The 20,862-nt window shown below is 37.2% G+C and overlaps 3 protein-coding genes and 1 long non-coding RNA gene across 5 annotated transcripts in view; 2 read left to right on the top strand and 2 right to left on the bottom strand.

Moving 5' to 3' along the window:
• Window positions 1-8,294: 8,294 nt before the first annotated feature.
• Window positions 8,295-12,341, bottom strand: LOC103513255 (E3 ubiquitin-protein ligase RNF115-like). The gene is made up of 5 exons (XM_017445750.2): window positions 12,151-12,341; window positions 11,053-11,299; window positions 9,080-9,795; window positions 8,427-8,805; window positions 8,295-8,340 (listed from the first exon to the last, which is right to left on the bottom strand). Exons 1-3 carry the CDS (start codon window positions 12,230-12,232, stop codon window positions 9,654-9,656), a joined length of 471 nt encoding a protein of 156 aa, XP_017301239.2. The 5' UTR covers window positions 12,233-12,341; the 3' UTR covers window positions 8,295-8,340; window positions 8,427-8,805; window positions 9,080-9,653.
• Window positions 9,733-11,011, top strand: LOC108252885. 2 transcript variants are annotated; one of them, XM_017445738.2, is made up of 2 exons: window positions 9,733-9,823; window positions 9,899-11,011. In XM_017445738.2, the coding sequence occupies exon 2, from the start codon at window positions 9,907-9,909 to the stop codon at window positions 10,960-10,962; it is 1,056 nt and encodes a 351-aa protein (XP_017301227.1). In that variant the 5' UTR covers window positions 9,733-9,823; window positions 9,899-9,906; the 3' UTR covers window positions 10,963-11,011. The 2 variants fall into 2 exon arrangements, with proteins under 2 accessions (XP_017301227.1, XP_026682314.1); XM_026826513.1 differs by having other exon boundaries at window positions 9,795-10,830; window positions 10,906-10,977.
• A 3,510-nt stretch (window positions 12,342-15,851) lies between the features above and the next one.
• Window positions 15,852-17,070, top strand: LOC113469077. Its single transcript, XR_003392613.1, has 2 exons — window positions 15,852-16,024; window positions 16,111-17,070. It is a non-coding gene; the product is annotated as an uncharacterized LOC113469077 (long non-coding RNA).
• Window positions 17,071-18,627: 1,557 nt separating this feature from the next.
• The window catches only part of LOC108252884, a 9,622-nt gene continuing 7,387 nt past the window's right edge, over window positions 18,628-20,862 (bottom strand). Inside the window, exon 2 of the mRNA XM_017445737.2 lies at window positions 18,628-19,004. Coding sequence (XP_017301226.1) covers window positions 18,844-19,004 — 161 coding nt within the window. The 3' untranslated portion in view covers window positions 18,628-18,843. The remainder of the gene's footprint in view (window positions 19,005-20,862) is intronic.

Genomic DNA, 20,862 nt, shown 5'->3' with positions numbered 1-20,862 from the left:
AAGAAAGAAAATTTTCGCAAAAATGCGAAAATTTTCGCATTTGATGACCCTTTGACCAAAACTTTTATAATCAAGGGTCGAATTCATAGTAGTGAGGAAACGCTTCCTGTACATTTGAGTGGGGATGTTAAAATCTCAAATCAAGTGTAGGAACCGACTTGAGCATTCCCCCACATTATGAATTCGACCCTATGTTACTTTGGGGAGCAATAATATGAGAACTATTCTAGCTTCCAGATTATGTAACGTAAATGCTTATCAATTTTGTGTTTAGGTTCGTGTAGGACAAGAGATCAAAGTTCAAACTTTGCCGAGCCAACGGTTCGATAGTAAAATCAGAGAAGAAACTAGAGAAACATTAGAAAATCAACCGCTTGAAAAACTCGGTTTGGTTCCAAAGCTAATGTATGTTTAGGTTCGTGTAGGACAAGAGATCAAAGTTCAAACTTTGCCGAGCCAACGGTTCGATAGTAAAATCAGAGAAGAAACTAGAGAAAGATTAGAAAATCAACCGCTTGAAAAACTCGGTTTGGTTCCAAAGCTAATGTAGTCAGGTATTCAGCCATTTCTAAACTAAACAGCGATGCCGTGAAGTCAAGCAAGAGGATTTGAAGATAAAGAGAGAGACCGAGAGAGAAAGAGAAATACATGCACTCCAACGACCCAGCAAGAACCAAACCAAAAGAATCGAGCTATCGTGTTTGGTATGAAGAAACTTGTTTCTCCGAACTCGTCTAGTCGTAAGCGAGGTAGCTAACTCTCGGTAAATGACCCTTGGAACCACTTCGGTTCAGAGTCGAGAAGTTTTCTGGTTCAGAGACTGAGAAGTCTTGGATATTAGCACGAGGTTGCGGGCACGTATAGAATCCTAATACTTTGCCTGGAAACTGTTGACACAATGGGACTGTTTAGTGTTAGCTGACAGCATACGATATAAGATAAATAAATTAATTATGTTTTTTTATTAATTACCTTACAAGTATTTATACCTACTGTGGGATAGGACTGGGTAGTCTCAATTAAAATATGATTTACGATTGGAGGAAATGAATAAGCACAAACTTGAGCCTGACGTATCACCCAGTTATTTCGACCGATATCCAAAGCCATGCCTTCTTTTTTTACCAATCAATGTTGACTATTTTCAAATATAGGGAAAATACTCTACTCTGATTGGTGAAGAAAGTATTGGTCTGACTCTAAAACAGTTTTTAAATCCGGCTTCCTGAACATATTCTTCCCGAAAATTACTGTTTTCTTTCCTGTTTTCCTGGAGTTATTGAAGGGGAAATGGATGGGAATGGTTTCTGAAACATCTGAAATATTTTATCGATTGAACTTATTTAATTAATAAATAAATCCCAGTGGACCATTTCAGTAGTGTCGAATTTTACCTCTAGCCTGAGGACTGAAGATGTGCTGATCTAAACATGTATGGATCACCAACATCTCTCACTTTTACATAGTGGGAATACGGAAAATGAAGAGGAAAAATCGGTAAGTACATGATTTTTATTTTTACCGTTATAAAAAAAAGAAAAAAATATATATATTGATATTAGACAGTAAAATGCCCAAGTCTGATGGCATAACGTATAACGTAATAGAATTTTGGTGATATTGACTTAAAATAGCACCTCCTAATGAGTAGGCAGGCCTAAATAACTTGCTGAACGGTTCATATCACTCTCAGCCTTGTAAAATACATCTAAAGACTTTCAAGGGGGAAATAATGTGGCTAAAAAATAACACTTACACAGTTTGACGGTCATGTAGTGAATCTCATTCAAGGACCATGGTGGTAATTTTTACGATTTACAATAAAAATTCAATTTAAATACTCCTCACAAAATCCGAGTAGACCTCAAACCGAACCGAATTGGAGTAATGACTTTGAAGGTGTCAAGAAGAAAATATTTAGCACCTATTTGGAGTTTATTGATGATTTTGGAGCATGGGAAGGGGAGAAGGAGGTGTGCATTTAATCAACACGTGTTTTGTTGATAACTTGTTAGGGAAATTAGCAAAATTTAACAAGTTTACCTGTAATAAGCATTATGTCTAAGGAAAACTCTGTTGAAACCCACTCTCACTGATTCCGTACACATGTTTGTGAGCATGTAACAAATTAATTCGGTTCTCATGGTGTTGTTGCCTTCTGATTCACCAGAAAAATCCAGCATGAATATATTTGTATTTCATTTATTTCATATTCACTCGAAAATTTTAAAAATATATAATTTAGTCTCAAAAATAACTTTACCATCGCCAAATTCCCCTGTAAATTAGCAGTCAGTTTGAAAAATGTTCCGAATAAATTTTAATGTCGTTGGTTGTCTTATGGTCATGATTAAGCGATCCATGAAGACTCCGTGAGAAGAATATTCTATGCGAGCCTCCAATATATTGGCATACTTTCAATTTGGTTGGTATTGTTTTTTTGACATGACCGACCAAAGCATTGTTCATAATCTTTTTCAGTTGAATTATGCGTGGTAGAGTGACGCCTTTACAGTCATATCGGTATTGGTATTCTGACGTGATAGATATTGATGCACATTATCGATAGATAAACTAGATGTTAGCCGGAGTTAGATTACAAGAAGTGATTGTCATCTATAGTTCTATAGGAACTGGTAGGTCAGAGATTGCTTGAGGCGTGCCGTATCAAGCTAACTCTTTCGGAGGAAAACATGCCTGCCTCGGTCGCGTAGTGGTCAACACACCCTCCGGTAAACAGGAGGACACGGGTTCGTTTCCAGCAGGTTTTGGCTGAGAAGTGGCAACAAAACAGTTTAAATTTAGATCAAGTATCATATTGCATTTTGCCTTTCACGCAAGGAAAGATACATGAACAATGTCCAAAAATAGACCAAGAAAATTCAGTAGGTATTATTAAAATGAGGTAAATTCGAGGGTTAAAGGTCCTATGAAAAAGGGCATAGAACTTAATAGGTTGGCTTTCACGGGCTTACCAGAATACTAAATGACTTTTTATGAAATAATAATACTACAATCAAATATCTACGGACAGTATGAAAATCTTCCTTTGTTCCAGCAATTGAATTGTTGATCCCTTCAGTGATTCTTTTCTCCAAACGCATAGCAAACTCAACCTCACAATACAAAAATTACCTATCTGGAAAAAAGTCGTGTTTTTATTTGTACCTTCCTACGTAGCTTAGGATACAAAGTCCCTGTTTCTACCCCCGTACCAGAATACGTTCATTATTTATATTACCTACCTATCGACTATACTATGACTGTCGAAATTTACTAATATTTTTACCTCTTACGACTTGACTTGGGCTCTCAAAGCCACTTCTGGTTTCGTTACCCCCGCCCACAGATACTGCAGTTGCATTCTAAACATTGTTTTGTTCAGAATGCGGGGGGCAGGATTTCACGTAGGTAAGTAATACCCAGTTTTATGTAACAGGTAAGGTGTAGGTAGCTCGTATAACTCGCAACTATTTCTTATCTCCATGTTTTTTATGCTTTTTCTCCCAGCTCATAAAGTTACCTAGAAAATCATTGGCTCACCTTTACTGGAATTGTAGATAAGAGCTGAGAACAGTATGTAGGTAGGTACCTACACGGAGGTTATAGAGGTAATGCTATCAGAGCTGGCAGTTTGCTACTTTTGTTCCCGGGTTATTTAACTTCGTCAGATAACGGGTTTATTATAGGATTGACCTGAAAGGCGAGAGTTCGATTCCCTGTCGACGAAGAAAATTTGCCAAAGTTCCCTTCCTTTCTGAAAAAGTTGCTTTTCAAAGTCAACTTGTTCAGCAATAACGCTTAAATGGTTTGTCCGATGCGGTCAGATTTTGATTAACTCCAGGGCTGCAGTTACAGGGAATCAGATTTCTTTACGACGCGACGTTGTACAACCAAATACAGTTCACAGTTCCATCGAATTTTCCTTCGGACGAAAAGTCGTAGTGTAACCGCATGGAGACTACTGTGTTTGAATGCAGTTTCGGAACTTCTTATCTAGTGAAACCGCAGCCTGATGCTGTGTGCAATCCTTGATCTCAAAATTCTCAAATCGTTTGATAACTTGCAGTGTGTAAAAATAAGGTGGAGACTGTATTGGTAATGGTATATTATTCCTACACAAAATGCGCGTTCCCATAAATGATAATTATTGATGATGGGTATGAAAAAAAAAGAGCATTATTCAAGAGGAGTACAAAGAATATTGGTACTCTTTTAGTGTTTTAGAAGGGGTAAGAAGAAAAATAGCTCACCCCTAAAAGGGATTTAGCTAATTACAACCTATCGGATAAACTTAAGTATAGATAAACCAAGTTTAATCTGACATGACGGACTTGCAAACTTATTAGGTCAAACTTGGAAATTCGAAACGGGAATCTTTATTATGGCTTGATTTTGCGGTCAGATTTTGATTAACTCCAGGGCTGCAGTTACAGGGAATCAGATTTCTTTACGACGCGACGTTGTACAACCAAATACAGTTCCATCGAATTTTCCTTCGGACGAAAAGTCGTAATGTAACCGCATGGAGACTACTGTGTTTGAATGCAGTTTCGGGACTTCTTATCTAGTGAAACCGCAGCCTGATGTCAGATGCTGTGTGACTGTAGCCATGCAATGATGTACACTGAACACCTAAAATTATTGTCCCACCCATTTACATTACGGACTGAACACATAGTTGTGAGAAAACACTCAAGTGTACTCTTGAGTGAGGTAACATTAAATTGTTCACTTTATATCTTCCCATAAGGACAGTACTTATAGGGCAGAAAAATCACTCAGTCCCGTGACGACAATTGAGTAGCTTGATAGGAGTAGCGACGTATTTGTCAGCACATGGTGAGTAGCGACCAGTAACGACTTTACAAGCAAGAAGAATAGATATTGGAAACTCCTGTGAGGCTGTCGTGAAATATGACACATAATATCACAAGGAAGAATACATTTACAAATTACATCATCAAATCATCATGCATTCGTTGCATTTTAACTTCAGTATAATATCTGAGTGTCCTTTTCTATGAAGCTACTTGGCATTCTTATATTCTTGCTAATTATTATTGTGATATTAACTTTATCTACAATCTATTTGTTTATGCAAATAATAAAACTGAATCTGGACCTAATGAGATGTTTGCCAGTTGCCACATACTCTAACTTATCTTAGGAATAAATTTTGCTCATGTTTGCATGCAGCTCACCATTTTCTACGATATCTTTGACTGCATCATGCATTCGTTGCATTTTAACTTCAGTATAATATCTGAGTGTCCTTTTCTATGAAGCTACTTGGCATTCTTATATTCTTGCTAAGTATTATTGTGATATTAACTTTATCTACAATCTATTTGTTTATGCAAATAACAAATCTGAATCTGGACCTAATGAGATGTTTGCCACATACTCTAACTTATCTTAGGAATAAATTTTTCTACGATATCTTTGACTATTTCTCTGCTTATGGTCATGCGATTTGAATATCTGTTAATTTTGTTCACAACTGCACACACATTGATGCCATAATAGGACAACGTTGTTATTCCTTTTCTTCACCATTCGAGTCTTTGAAGGATAAGGACCTTTCTTTGTAAGTAGGTACGTGTCGTTTGTGAATGTGTTCTACAAGTACATAATACCTTTGTAAGTGATTTTACTTGTAAGGAGTGCTCGTTATCAGGTGACTCAGGTAAAGCCGCCAATGGTCGCTACTCATTCAAAGAAGCTACTCTGAGATCTTTCTTGGGTCAGATCTCATCTTGAATCTCTCACTTAGATACTTGTAGGTATCACCCATAGCCACAGATTAAGTGGTTAACTCCTTCTGAGTGGAGAAAACCTTGGATCCTTCTATGTTCGTTGGGCAGAGTTTCAAGTAGGTACTCAAAATATGTTATCAAATCCATGTAGTAGGTAGTACCTATAATCGTATAGGTAATCTACAATTCGTATACCTACATGTATAACTATGTACTTAAAAATACGTGATAATTGTGACACGTCTGTGTCTACTGCCTATTTAAGGTAATGTAGATGCTAGCTAGATCCTTCTATGTTCGTTGGGCAGAGTTTCAAGTAGGTACTCAAAATATGTTATCAAATCCATGTAGTAGGTAGTACCTATAATCGTATGGGTAATCTACAATTCGTATACCTACATGTATAATTATGTACTTAAAAATACGTGGTTCAAGTATTTATGAATGAAGTCAGTAGCACTCCAATTAAATCCTAGACCTGTTTAGAATGAAATTGAAAATGTTAAACAGGAAATTATTCAATGTGTTACACTGATGGCCAAATTGCTGGAAAGTGATGAAAATCCCTGTTTTCCATTTGAATAGATCACATGCTTCGTAAACTCATGGGTAACCAATGTCGGAAAATTTTAGCTATGGGAAATACAAGCTACTTCCTAGTCTAATAACTAATTTAGTTTAGTGTGCAATAAACTCGTCAGTGGTAGTGGTAGTGAGAGTTCGCATTCGCACTACCCAATAACACTGGTTTTGGTTCTTTGAACAGGCATGGCCAATAACCAGATACACAAATCTTAAAGTTATTCAACAGCTGATTAAAAAAACTTTTCTTGGTTATTAGCTCGATTATTCAGTTATTATCTACTTCTTCTTCCGTGCCATTATCTCACAGCACGCGTCCTTATTCTTATGCTACAGTATTGTGTTCTTAACTCGTAAAAAAAGATCAGTGTGTGGGCGTGCAATATGTTGTCATTCGCAGTTATGGCTTACCTTATTTTCTATTTGACTAGGGTTCTTAGTTGGGGATTATTCTTTACACCGACTCGAGTTTCGCCTCACTCGTAGGCTTTTTCAAGATGACTGAGGTTGGTTTGTTGTTGTTTGCGTAGGTGTTGGGCGTGCATTGTGATCTTGAATCAGCTGTTCAGTAGCATAGACTAAGGAAGAGTGTCTATTACCGCGTTTAGATTCAAATTTCTTCTGACCGACTCGTGGATGTAAATTTGTTCGTAGCTCATGACTTCACGGTATTTGTTCCCTTTGTATAAGACCTCTATTTTAGTCTTCTTGTAGTCATGGCCCTCATCAATTAGGTGGTCTGCATAGTTGGATCTGCCTTTAGTTTAGTTCCTGGCAGCTACGATATGTTCTTCCGTTCGTGTTTTAATGTTTCTACGGGTCATGCCTACGTATTCTGCACCACATTTTTACCACTTAATTGATGAGGGCCATGACTACAAGAAGACTAAAATAGAGGTCTTATACAAAGGGAACAAATACCGTGAAGTCATGAGCTACGAACAAATTTACATCCACGAGTCGGTCAGAAGAAATTTGAATCTAAACGCGGTAATAGACACTCTTCCTTAGTCTATGCTACTGAACAGCTGATTCAAGATCACAATGCACGCCCAACACCTACGCAAACAACAACAAACCAACCTCAGTCATCTTGAAAAAGCCTACGAGTGAGGCGAAACTCGAGTCGGTGTAAAGAATAATCCCCAACTAAGAACCCTAGTCAAATAGAAAATAAGGTAAGCGATTCTTAAGGCTTTTAAGGGGGAGGATTGAGGATCATTTTGGCAACCACTGCACAACACGACCACACACCGTAATGACTTTTAATTCTTAATTAATCTGTGAATCATCCTGGTCTATGGTTCATCCACCAGACTTGTAAGCCAAGAGACGCTGCTTCTCTCTGCCTCACCTGTCTGATATTGCTATTCCGTTCCGTGCAGAACTTGCGTCTTCTCTATTGTTACCTTTGTGCTTTGAATCTACCCTGCTGGGCAAAGTACCTCGCAAAGCAATTTAATCCGGCGATAATGAGCTTGGCTGAGAAAGAGAGTTTCCCTCGTAAAGGCTTTCATTTAACGTCTTGGGAAGCCGTAACTTTTAGTCTGTTAAAGAACAAAAATCTCTAAATTTTTCTTCCTCTTGGTGCTGTACCCTATGCTTTATGCAGCTAGGCTAAATGACTTTTTATGAAATAATAATACTACAATCAAATATCTACGGACAGTATGAAAATCTTCCTTTGTTCCAGCAATTGAATTGTTGATCCCTTCAGTGATTCTTTTCTCCAAACGCATAGCAAACTCATTACATAGAGTGAGTTATAAAGGAACCATGTACTACTCAGTCAATACACCAGATACTTTTCAACTCTCTATCGTTGTAGGGAGTTGGGATTTGACTCATTCAAAGAGAAGTCCTTTTACTTTTTTATACTTTACAATCCACGTCCTATTCAGTTTCTTTATGTTAATAGAATAATAAATAAAATAATTAATTCGATGGGCATAATTCTGGATTAACATTATTTTATATTCAATTATTTATTTCATAATACCTAGACCGTAATTCTATAGACACAGCAGTATAGGTATATGACAATGGATAATTGTATTTTATATTCAATTATTTATTTCATAATACCTAGACCGTAATTCTATAGACACAGCAGTATAGGTATATGACAATGGATAATTGTATTTTTTCAATAGGTAAATAAAATATCTAGATTAATTTATATTAAAACCCATGTAACAATAAGACAACCACAATCCTACCTACAATTTCCTTGAGGAATATTTGACTTCCCCTATCTGTCTATCAGGAAAGAGGATATGATAGTTTAACCAACACCTAGGACACGTTTCCTGCTTCTTGGATTATAAATAGGGACAGGGTTAGCCCTGCATAAATAAATAATATATACTATAATTTAGTGTAGAGTATACTCTGTCATTTTTCATGGCTTTACAAATGGATTTTTTTCCCCCTGCAAAGGTCACATGTCAGGCTTATGCCTCACCTTATCACCCTAATTTCATCTCTTGAGTTGATCTCACAAAGCTGTTTACAAACCAACACACTTCCCCTATTTGTCTATGAGGAAAGAGATGGATATGATAGTTTAACCAACACCTAGGACACGTTTCCTGCTTCTTGGATTATAAATAGGGACAGGGTTTGCCCTGCATAAATAAATAATATATACTATAATTTAGTGTAGAGTATACTCTGTCATTTTTCATGGCTTTACAAATGGATTTTTTTTCCCTGCAAAGGTCAGGCTTATGCCTCACCTTATCACCCTAATTTCATCTCTTGAGTTGATCTCACAAAGCTGTTTACAAACCAACACAATTATATGTAACGTATTACCCCCGCCTAAACGCAAGTAATATACACTTTTTTTTTTTAACAACAGACTGTTTATTGAACTTACTATGACCTGAATACTATCCTTCAACAAACAGTCGGATATTTAACATATGGGAGTGCATGGTATTGCTAGTGGGATGCGGACTTAAGGGAAAATTTCAATCCCACCACTTTGACCTATGTCCTATTTCAATAAAGTATGGAAAAGTATTTACTCAGAAGAAAAGTCTTTATAACAAAGTTGCTATCGGGTCCCATAATTCAAAGAGAAAATGTCCTCTGTGTTGAAAATTTCCGCCAAATTCCATTGGAATTGGACTAAGCGTACGAAACAAACCACCTTACAGACAAACTAAATGCAAACTCGTCGAGTTAAAACTTCCAACTCGCTTCGTTTCATTATTTTCTACATAGGACAGGACTGGTAAAAGAATATTAGTGCAAGTAGAGCACACTGCTGACTTATCGGTCTAGATCAAATCTTTATCCATTTTTCTAATCGAAATCCATATCGAAGAATCGTCTCGCGGCAGAGCTGTTGGATGAACTATTCTCACCGGATGAATTGCTACCAGCTGAATCTGCCTGGGGGTGACTGGGGTTGGGATTGGACCGTGAAGACGTGCCGCGCGTACCACTGGAAACAAACAGAACACATGTAAGTGGTGCTCTCATGACAAGTCAGCCACAAGCTGAGGTAGAGGAAGTACCACTGGAAACAAACAGAACACATGTAAGTGGTGCTCTCATGACAAGTCAGCCACAAGCTGAGGTAGAGGAAGTACCACTGGAAACAAACAGAACACATGTAAGTGGTGCTCTCATGACAAGTCAGCCACAAGCTGAGGTAGAGGAAGTACCACTGGAAACAAACAGAACACATGTAAGTGGTGCTCTCATGACAAGTCAGCCACAAGCTGAGGTAGAGGAAGTACCACTGGAAACAAACAGAACACATGTAAGTGGTGCTCTCATGACAAGTCAGCCACAAGCTGAGGTAGAGGAAGTACCACTGGAAACAAACAGAACACATGTAAGTGGTGCTCTCATGACAAGTCAGCCACAAGCTGAGGTAGAGGAAGTACCACTGGAAACAAACAGAACACATGTAAGTGGTGCTCTCATGACAAGTCAGCCACAAGCTGAGGTAGAGGAAGTACCACTGGAAACAAACAGAACACATGTAAGTGGTGCTCTCATGACAAGTCAGCCACAAGCTGAGGTAGAGGAAGTACCACTGGAAACAAACAGAACACATGTAAGTGGTGCTCTCATGACAAGTCAGCCACAAGCTGAGGTAGAGGAAGTACCACTGGAAACAAACAGAACACATGTAAGTGGTGCTCTCATGACAAGTCAGCCACAAGCTGAGGTAGAGGAAGTACCACTGGAAACAAACAGAACACATGTAAGTGGTGCTCTCATGACAAGTCAGCCACAAGCTGAGGTAGAGGAAGTACCACTGGAAACAAACAGAACACATGTAAGTGGTGCTCTCATGACAAGTCAGCCACAAGCTGAGGTAGAGGAAGTACCACTGGAAACAAACAGAACACATGTAAGTGGTGCTCTCATGACAAGTCAGCCACAAGCTGAGGTAGAGGAAGTACCACTGGAAACAAACAGAACACATGTAAGTGGTGCTCTCATGACAAGTCAGCCACAAGCTGAGGTAGAGGAAGTACCACTGGAAACAAACAGAACACATGTAAGTGGTGCTCTCATGACAAGTCAGCCACAAGCTGAGGTAGAGGAAGGCCAAGAAAAAAAAAAAAAAATCAATACTGGTACTGCGAAATATTGATCAAGCAAAGCTAAAGGTACCTCTACACTTGAGTCAATCGAAGTCAATTGAATTGAGACTGGAATCCAGGAGGTAAAAATATCCACTTACCCTAAAAGTGCGGACGCCAAATTTCCAAATGTGGCCATGTTTAATCCTCCCGGCCCTCCTGCTCCTGCAGGACCCAGACTCTCTGCAGACTCACTGTGTAGGGTTTGTCGGCAGATAGGACATGTGCCATGCAGTTGCAGCCATGGCTCAATACACGGGGTGTGATAGAAGTGATCACAGGGGAGCTTACGCACAGCCTCATCCAGTGTGAACTGCTCCCAGCACACTGAACATTGAAGATTAGAATCTGAAACAGAGGAGTAATATTTGATCAAATTAAAATAATCTAAGCATAAATAATTAAACAATTGTATTATTATCACAACGATTTTGCCCCATTTAGAACAGAATACATTTTTTGTAATTCTTGTAATTTGTAATTCTATGTATTACTCTCTATACAGGGTGCCCCAGAATTTATACTTAAATCGTTTTTATCGGAGCCTGCTTGAAATCAAAAAAAAAAGTAATTCTTTAATTTTTGATGTGGATATTGTGGCAATATCGTGATTCACGAAGACCGCAAATAGGCTGTCAACTTTGTTTGTTTGTTAGTTTTTTCTTTTTTCTTTTATTTTATTGAAAGCCCTGAACCACAAAAATTCCACGTTAAATTTAAAGTATAATCGACTACTCACTCGATTTTTTGCGGTTTGGGGCTTTTGTGGAATTCAGAAATAGCAAATCACAAAAATGTCTCAAAAGTACAAGCGTGCCAAAATTTAGGATAAGTGGATATCAAAGAATTATACGTTTTTTTCTCCTATTTGCAAAACAGGCTCCGGAAAAACGATTTGAGCATAAATTTCAATGCAGAAATATTGGGATGTGCTGTACTATTTAGGTATGCAGGCAGTCTTACCTATTTGAGCTTTCGTTATGTGGGCCACTGGTATTTGTTTGTATTCAGAAATAGCAAATCACAAAAATGTCTCAAAAGTACAAGCGTGCCAAAATATAGGATAAGCGGATATCAAAGAATTATACGTTTTTTTTCTCCTATTTGCAAAACAGGCTCCGGAAAAACGATTTGAGCATAAATTTCAATGCCGAAATATTGGGATGTGCTGTACTATTTAGGTATGCAGGCAGTCTTACCTATTTGAGCTTTCGTTATGTGGGCCACTGGTATTTGTTTGATTTTGTCTGTGGACAATGGAGGAGGCCCTGAGCCGTCCATCTGATTTAATAGTTGTGTAACGATAGCATCCAGACCTTCTCGTCCCCATGCATAATCTCCAGGATTTCCTACAAAGAATCTGAAATAACAGGGGATTGTTAAACATGAATAGAATAATTTTACCAACAATTAACCCTCTGTGCAACCATTTCTGATCCTTTTTTTCTAGGTCTACCATTATGAAAAACTTTGGCCGTACAGTTGTGCAAAAACTTGATGTGGTACTGTGTGGGGAAAGTGCAGTGGAAATAGAAAGAGGTCTACAGTGTTAGAGAAAAGCATTAGATGGGAAAGAATTGAAGGTAAATAGGAAAAAATAAGATTCTGTTTGAAATCTAGGATGGGGAATGGGGGTGACTGTCATTTCTCGTGTGTGGGCGTGGTCTCAGATTGAAAGTCTGACAGTGATTGTTTTGCCAAAAATCTTTAACTTTTGATCTCGATCTTATGTCAGATGATCTTCGGTTTGGGACGGCACTTGCACTTCTGGGATGGCCACTGGCCAGCCCCAAAGGATGGGTTGAGCTTCTGGGATGGCCAGGTTTGTCCCTTTCTATCATCTTATAATTATTGCTATAAATTGCATTTTTCTTTTTTAACTAAATTACCTAGTTTTTAGATTAGATTGTCATGTAAAATGGATGTAACCGTAAAATCATGTAAAAAAAAAAAAAAAATATATTTTTTTAAAACTGTGGTCAGACCAGCTACGTGGGATGCGGACTTGACTTGCTTGTAACCATTTCTGATCCTTTTTTTCTAGGTCTACCATTATGAAAAACTTTGGCTGTACAGTTGTGCAAAAACTTGATGTGGTACTGTGTGGGGAAAGTGCAGTGGAAATAGAAAGAGGTCTACAGTGTTAGAGAAAAGCATTGTAATATCTTGAGCTCTCCAACTCCGGGGGACTCCAACTGACACTTGATGCTCCTTGCTCAGACATTTCCCTAGTGTATTTAGGTGACAATAAATGTAAAACAATAAAACTATGAAGGTGAAAAGTGAAAAATTTCACACTTCATCTAGGTATTTAATTTCACTGCTCTCTCAATTTAATAGTGGGGTTTGGGTTTGCTTTAGTATGTAAAGAACGTAGTTGTTGTTGCCATTGCTTTTTGTAAAGAAGTTGGTCTGTCACCACTAGAGAAAAACTAATTATTGAAATAAAAACCACAAAATTATAATTTAGAAATTTAGTTGATAGGATGAAAATTTGAAAAATCCGAGAAAATTTTACTTTTCCAATAGGAAAAGAAAGAAGTGTTTTTATATTTTTTATATTATTATATTTATTATTTGAAGGGATTTAAAAAAAAAAATTGAGGGATTCCTGGGATTTTTTTGGGCTTTGTCTGGGATTTCTGCCAAAAGGCGGTTGACATTTTTTTTTTTTTTATTTTTCATTAAGTATTATGATTATTATTATTTTTTTTTTAAGATAGGACTTTTTTAAGATTTTTTGTAGTTAACGGCTGAAATTGACTAACTGTCCCAAACCGACGGCAGATAATCGTCCGTAAAAGACATATCATGTAAATTAAAATACATTTTCAATCTTTCTATTCTTGTACTTGAAAAAAATAATAAAATAAAAAGCGAGCAGGTGATACAAACAAAACACCAGTTTGTTGTTGTGTTTGTTGTTGTGTTTGTTGTTGTGTTTGTTGTTGTTGTTGTCATTTTTTTCCCCCCCTCGTAGGTTGTACCTTCAAAATGAGGAAGTAGTGGAGCGAACTCGGGATTGGCGAGCGAAACCCCGACACTAGCGCTCAGGGTTCGACGAGTCCTTTTGGAACTTAGCCAATCCGGGATTGCGAGTTGTGTAGAACCCAGCATAAGAACACTACCACTACACTGAGGCCGTGGTTATGAACAGGGCCATCGTAGGCCATCGTCGGCCTTTTTGCGTGTAAAGTTGGCGGGAAATTCGAATTTTTGATTTTGGCGTTGTTTATCATTTTTGTCAGTAGATATCAAGATCTACTACCATATCATTTTTGATAGGTATGTACTTAACTAAGTCTTTAATCATCAGCAAAATAGCGGTCGAAATATCGAAAAATACGGTAAAACACCGCTAACCGTTGTCCTGATGTTAATAAAAACTGACATTTAGGGGGTTTTAGGTATGGTTTTGGGGGGGTCTACTCTCATAACTTTTTCGATATCTCTAACCGTTTGGTGAAAACCGCCAAAAAGCGGTTGAATTTTAAAAATTGCCGCCGGGACAGCTATCTCACGTCGTCCGAGCTCATCCTAGCCCGTTACATAAACACAAAAACACACCGTGAACCGTGAGACAGTCAGACGTCTGGTCACGTCTGGCACTCTGACCGTAAGCGTAAGCGACTGACGCTTCTGTTTGTTACTTTGTATTAATGTATTTGTACGTTTTGATTGTCTTTTGTGATATTGTGATCTTCTGCTAGTTATAATCAGTCTCAAATGATGTAAAGACTAATCTTGTGTGAGACAAGTTCTTCTTTCTCTTCACATCCTTTGGAATCAAGAGAGATGAGGTAAGTTCCTTCTCCAGCATTGTTCGGCGGCACCTATAGGCTTATTACCAAATTTTATTCTGAATAGTGAGAAGAGAACTGCTCTTTATTCTATACTCTACCTGCAGACTTTAAAAAGAGGGTTACCTACAAACTATCAAGAGAGGGTTTGTGTCTGTTTCCATTCTAAAGAAATCCTGATGGTCTTGCCCTCCTTAAGTTCCTTCTCCAGCATTGTTCGGTGGCACCAATAGGCTTATTACCAAATTTTATTCTGAATAGTGAGAAGAGAACTGCTCTTTATTCTATACTCTACCTGCCGACTTTAAAAAGAGGGTTACCTACAAACTATCAAGAGAGGGTTTGTGTCTGTTTCCATTCTAAAGAAATCCTGATGGTCTTGCCCTCCCTAATAAATGTGCCAAAAAACCATGAAACTATGTTTTGTGTTAATATAGGCCGGTTGGCACTTCGAACTATAGGCGTTCGCAGGCTTGACAGTAATTTCTCGTCCTGCCTTGCGTGCAACACTATTTTTCTATAAGATTAGAAATGAATAATAGTGTAATTCTTGACAGAGTCAAAAATTGTACTTCCGGGAAATCACCTAGACTTGTGCTTACAAGGATTTTTTTCTTTCTTTTGCAGGCATGGATAAAACCCCGCTTACCTGTCTGGCAGGGATAAGGAGTTGGCCTTGGTGGTAACCAGGGGCGGAGGGCGAGAGATCAGTTGCGCTTACTTGGGTGGTGTTTCAAAGTCATAGAGCAGGAAAAATGAGGACCAACAGAATTTTTCTTTTTCTTCTATGACTTCTAGATCCCGAGATAAATCAATTAAAAAAATGCTGTTAAATCGTGAACTTTGACGTCACGGCATACGCTCCCGTAGGCAATGACGTCACATCAAATGTTCCGAGCAAAGCTCCCTCGCAGGCAACGCATTAATGTGTTTGTGCACATACATTTCAGCGCAGTTCTTTCTGCTCCTCTGCTAATGCGCTTGCATAGTGGCGCTACCTAGCGGACAAAAATAGCAACTGCGTTAAGTCTGACATCACAAATCTTTGAACTCTTTCATTATAAAAATTGAATTTTCGACCTTTTACAGTTATTTTTTCGGAGTTTTGACCTCAGATTTGGATTTTTCCCAACTTTTTTAGGAATTGACCATTTATTTATAAATTTTACCCATTTGCAACTCCTCCATTGTTTAATGAATGATTGGTACCCTTTGTCCATGAGGCAGTCTACTGTTGGGTAGAAAGGTGAACAATCATGTTATTTCTCTCTAGGTGTTTAATGAATGATTGGTACCCTTTGTCCATGAGGCAGTCTACTGTTGGGTAGAAAGGTGAACAATCATGTTATTTCTCTCTAGGTAAAGTACATTTAGCCATGGCTGCACATAGCTCTAATAAGTTTTTGTTCAGTCATAGCTAAAACCCTATTACAGCTCAGGAAACTTGAGGAGCTGAGTTCAAAAAGGGTAATAAATGAAAATCATCAAACTGAGATATTTAACTTTAAAGTTTTCAATTTTTCATCAAAATCCTTGAAAAGTATGTATACATACTGAGCTGACTGCTGGGAGTTGACAGAACACGAGTGAGACCAAGGCCTAGGCTGCAGGTAGCAAGATTTCTATTACTAGTTCATTTGTCTAAAATGGGAGGGAAAAAATGTAAATACGTGGGAAATGAGTAATACTTTTGTAATCCATGGAGTTCGGAAGATATACAGGGTGCAAGAAAAGTCCGGGAACACCTGAATATTTTTTGAATGGCTAAAGATAGAGATTTGAAATTTTCTATCCAGTTCTAACTCAAGTTTATCCACTTTTTGAAGCAGTTCAAATTTCTACAGAGTGTCCCAAAAGTGCTAAAACAAGAACCAATTTTCAAACAAGAACTTCTATTTATTATTTTAGAATCCTACACCCATATTTATGAACATAAATGATTGTTCTTAGATCAGTCTCAAGTCAAAATTGACCAATCAAGCCACTAGTGAGATACTTAACTTAATTCAAATTTAATTAGATACTTAACCTAATTCTTTCTGTTATGTGAAGTACATGTTGCTTTTAACTTAATAAATAAAAAAAACTCCTGACTTTTAGTTTTACAAATTTAAAATATTTTATCTATACGTGTATTTTCAAGAGTTTTTTATTTATTAAGTTATTGAAAGTTTTACCAAGTGTTATTTTGGTCTTATTATAAAGCTTTTTTTTTACCAAATAAAATGTACGAAATAACAATGATCCTATTTAATTATTTTAAAACTGTTTTAACTGTTTTGTACCTAATAAAAATAAAAACATAATGTCAAAATTATATTTGTAAGAGTTATTATTTATTTATTTTTCTCATCAGAATTTATTAATGGTCTGGTTTTGGGTAGGATTTAGGCATTCTAAATCCAGCGTATGCACGTGCATTCACCTGGATCTAGCATTAAAATCAAGCCTGGATCCAAGCGTTCAAAATAAAACTGTTTTAACTGTTTTGTACCTAATAAAAATAAAAACATAATGTCAAAATTATATTTGTAAGAGTTATTATTTATTTATTTTTCTCATCAGAATTTATTAATGGTCTGGTTTTGGGTAGGATTTAGGCATTCTAAATCCAGCGTATGCACGTGCATTCACCTGGATCTAGCATTAAAATCAAGCCTGGATCCAAGCGTTCAAAATCCAGTGTATGTGCTGGAAATTTAATAGTAAAGTAAGTACGGAGGTTAAATTAATTTACTTTTTTTGCATTAAAATCAAGCCTGATTCCAAGCGTTCAAAATCCAGTGTATGTGCTGGAAATTTAATAGTAAAGTAAGTACGGAGGTTAAATTAATTTACTTTTTTTGCACAAAGTGAATGATGTGATGTGGACACTATATTTGAAAGTTCCAACATTGAGGTATCCTGAGAGTCAAATTTTGATTTCATATCAAATAATGCCCGTTGAATAAACATCCATATCGGCTATGAGTCCTTGGGGTAGGGTAGATCAAAAGCCCATAGTATCTTATAGAGGGCAATAAAAGCTGGAATAATTGAAGAAAAGGTATACCTTATGTTATCTGTCAATACTAAAAAAATACTGTTGGATATTATTCCAGCTGGATCCAACAGCAACAACATAAGGTAAAAAAACATTTTTGTTGTTTGTAATATGCTCCAGACGACGTAGCTTATGTGCCCCAATATCCGATACCGTAGGTACTATTGGTAAGAATGGTTTGGGTTGGATTGACGGGCTTTCTACTCCCCTTCACAGTAAAAGTGTTCATTTGTCTAAGGAGGTACGAGATGGATAGCAGAGATGCAAGGCTAGCCTGTTCTTCCCCCTCTGTAATACAAAAAAAGTAATACGTATAATGAAAGTGGTGTCATCATTTTCATGTAAATGCAAGGTTTTCTCGGAACAAGCTTAATTTGGGAAAAAACTCAAATGTACGTAATTCTTTTATTTTAGATATTTCTATGATGTTTGCTTTATGCAGGGCGATCTAGAAGTTTCTACAACATAAAAAGGTGTCAGAGGTGATTTTTGTCACATTTTCTCTGATCTTGAAATTTGTCACAACGACCTATGAACTCAAAGCAAGAAAGTTTTAGATAACACTTCAGTCGTTAATTTAAGACCGATTTTACCGTTATCTATGTTAGGCTACACCGGGGAAGGCCAATAAATGGATGGGTGACTTGACATTATATTGGGAATCAAGAAAGAAATGTCTAGTCTTGAAAATTGATTAAAAGTTGACTTGCAACTTGAAGGTTGTTTCATTTTGTAGATCAGTGTTATCAAAGCTCTCAGTAGAGCACTCTACTCTATATCCTCTGTACCTACCTACCCTACTCTACAAACTTGGATGAATTTGAATAAACATCCATATCGGCTGTGAGTCCTTGGGGTAGGGTAGATCAAAAGCCCATAGTATCTTATAGAGGGCAATAAAAGCTGGAATAATTGAAGAAAAGGTATACCTTATGTTATCTGTCAATACTAAAAAATACTGTTGGATATTATTCCAGCTGGATCCAACAGCAACAACATAAGGTAAAAAAATATTTTTGTTGTTTGTAATATGCTCCAGACAACGTAGCTTATGTGCCCCAATATCCGATACCGTAGGTACTATTGGTAAGAATAATGGTTTGGGTTGGATTGACAGGCTTTCTACTCCCCTTCACAGTAAAAGTGTTCATTCGTCTAAGGAGGTACGAGATGGATAGCAGGGATGCAAGGCTAGCCTGTTCTTCCCCCTCTGTAATACAAAAAAAGTAATACGTATAATGAAAGTTTGAAAGTGGTGTCATCATTTTCATGTAAATGCAAGGTTTTCTTGGAACAAGCTTAATTTGGGAAAAAACTCAAATGTACGTAATTCTTTTATTTTAGTAACAGATATTTCTATGATGTTTGCTTTATGCAGGGCGATCTAGAAGTTTCTACAACATAAAAAGGTGTCAGAGGTGATTTTTGTCACATTTTCTCTGATCTTGAAATTTGTCACAATGACCTATGAACTCAAAGCAAGAAAGTTTTAGATAACACTTCAGTCGTTAATTTAAGACCGATTTTACCGTTACCTATGTTAGGCTACACCGGGGAAGGCCAATAAATGGATGGGTGACTTGACATTATATTGGGAATCAAGAAAGAAATGTCTAGTCTTGATTTTAAATCATTACATGAAAGTGAAATCAAGAAATCAAATCAAGAATAATAATAAACTGAATATTTAATAAAATAGGTATGTACATAAATACTGATTTTCTTTAACCAAGATCGAAAAATTCCCGGAGGGATGGGCCCCGCTTGTTACACTCCAGGCAATCTTCTTGTGTGTCATCAAGATCATCAACATTATTGGATTGAACTTGAAATGAATCAGATAATGGTCGTAGTCGTGATGTTTGCTCAGGTTGTTTTGATCGTTTCTTTGTGATTGAACTTCCACTTCCATCAGTAGGGGAGACTGTTCCACCATGGGTCGAAAAAATTCGGAAAACCATAACTCGCTGTGTGTTTACTCTAGAGTCCAGTTTTCAACATGATAATATGCAGAATTTTGTTGACTTTCTTTATACCTTGGTTGGGAATGTATAACCTTTACCCGCTTGTTACACTCCAGGCAATCTTCTTGTGTGTCATCAAGATCATCAACATTATTGGATTGAACTTGAAATGAATCAGATAATGGTCGTAGTCGTGATGTTTGCTCAGGTTGTTTTGATCGTTTCTTTGTGATTGAACTTCCACTTCCATCAGTAGGGGAGACTGTTCCACCATGGGTCGAAAAAATTCGGAAAACCATAACTCGCTGTGTGTTTACTCTAGAGTCCAGTTTTCAACATGATAATATGCAGAATTTTGTTGACTTTCTTTATACCTTGGTTGGGAATGTATAACCTTTAGCAATTTGAAAATATTCAAAGTTGAATACAAAATGAAAAATAACCCAAGGTACCCCAGTCCTGTACACCATGTGGGTCATGGTGTGGGTTACCATGGGTCATCAAATCGACACCTGGGGAACCATGGGTCATTGGTCCAAGGATCTAATGACCCATGGTGACCCACTTATTTATCTTTAATTAAACTTACTTCATAAAACAGGAACCTACAAAAACACAAATGTGAAAAAAAAGGCCAAGTTCCTATCCAAAAGTGGCGGCCTATAAAAGTGGTGAGATCAGAAAATAAAGGCCAAAAAAAGAAGATTTTTAAATTAATAGTCAACGGAAAATAATTATCATTATTCATATTCGGTATATTTTATTGAACACAAATAATAAAGACACCTATGGAAGGCAAACAAAGAACTGGAAATACTTGTTTGTAGGTACCTACCTAATATGTAGCTAAGGAATTATGTGATCATATCCGAACAGTTTTACCTATCTAACTTTCATATTTGAACTTATCTACTTCAAATTTTTGCAGATTGAACCGATTTTGATTGGAAAAGTGATATACTGCTTTTGACGCTCGGTTTTCCTGTCTGATTGAAGAGGATCGGGCAGCACATAGATGATGTCATCTTTTTTTACATATGAAATATCTGGTTCCAGTGGATAAGGTACCTGACCCAAAGTTCGCCACCCTAGTGTTTGTTTATT

This window comes from Diaphorina citri, unplaced genomic scaffold (genome assembly GCF_000475195.1).
Source record: "Diaphorina citri unplaced genomic scaffold, Diaci psyllid genome assembly version 1.1 scaffold946, whole genome shotgun sequence".
NCBI lineage: Eukaryota > Metazoa > Arthropoda > Insecta > Hemiptera > Psyllidae > Diaphorina > Diaphorina citri.
Note: the sequence above shows the minus strand (reverse complement) of the source record. Positions and strands in the feature narration are given on the sequence as shown.

Excerpts from the sequence above, each read along its gene's own strand:
- LOC108252885 (XM_017445738.2), top strand. The coding sequence starts at position 9,907 with ATGACAAGTCAGCCACAAGCTGAGGTAGAGGAAGTACCACTGGAAACA.
- LOC103513255 (XM_017445750.2), bottom strand. The coding sequence starts at position 12,232 with ATGGACGGCTCAGGGCCTCCTCCATTGTCCACAGACAAAATCAAACAA. Across the intron at positions 11,300-12,150 it reads CATAACGAAAGCTCAAATAG|ATTCTAATCTTCAATGTTCA; the intron begins GTAAGACTGCCT and ends CCTCTGTTTCAG. Across the intron at positions 9,796-11,052 it reads TTGGCGTCCGCACTTTTAGG|TGGTACGCGCGGCACGTCTT; the intron begins GTAAGTGGATAT and ends GTTTGTTTCCAG.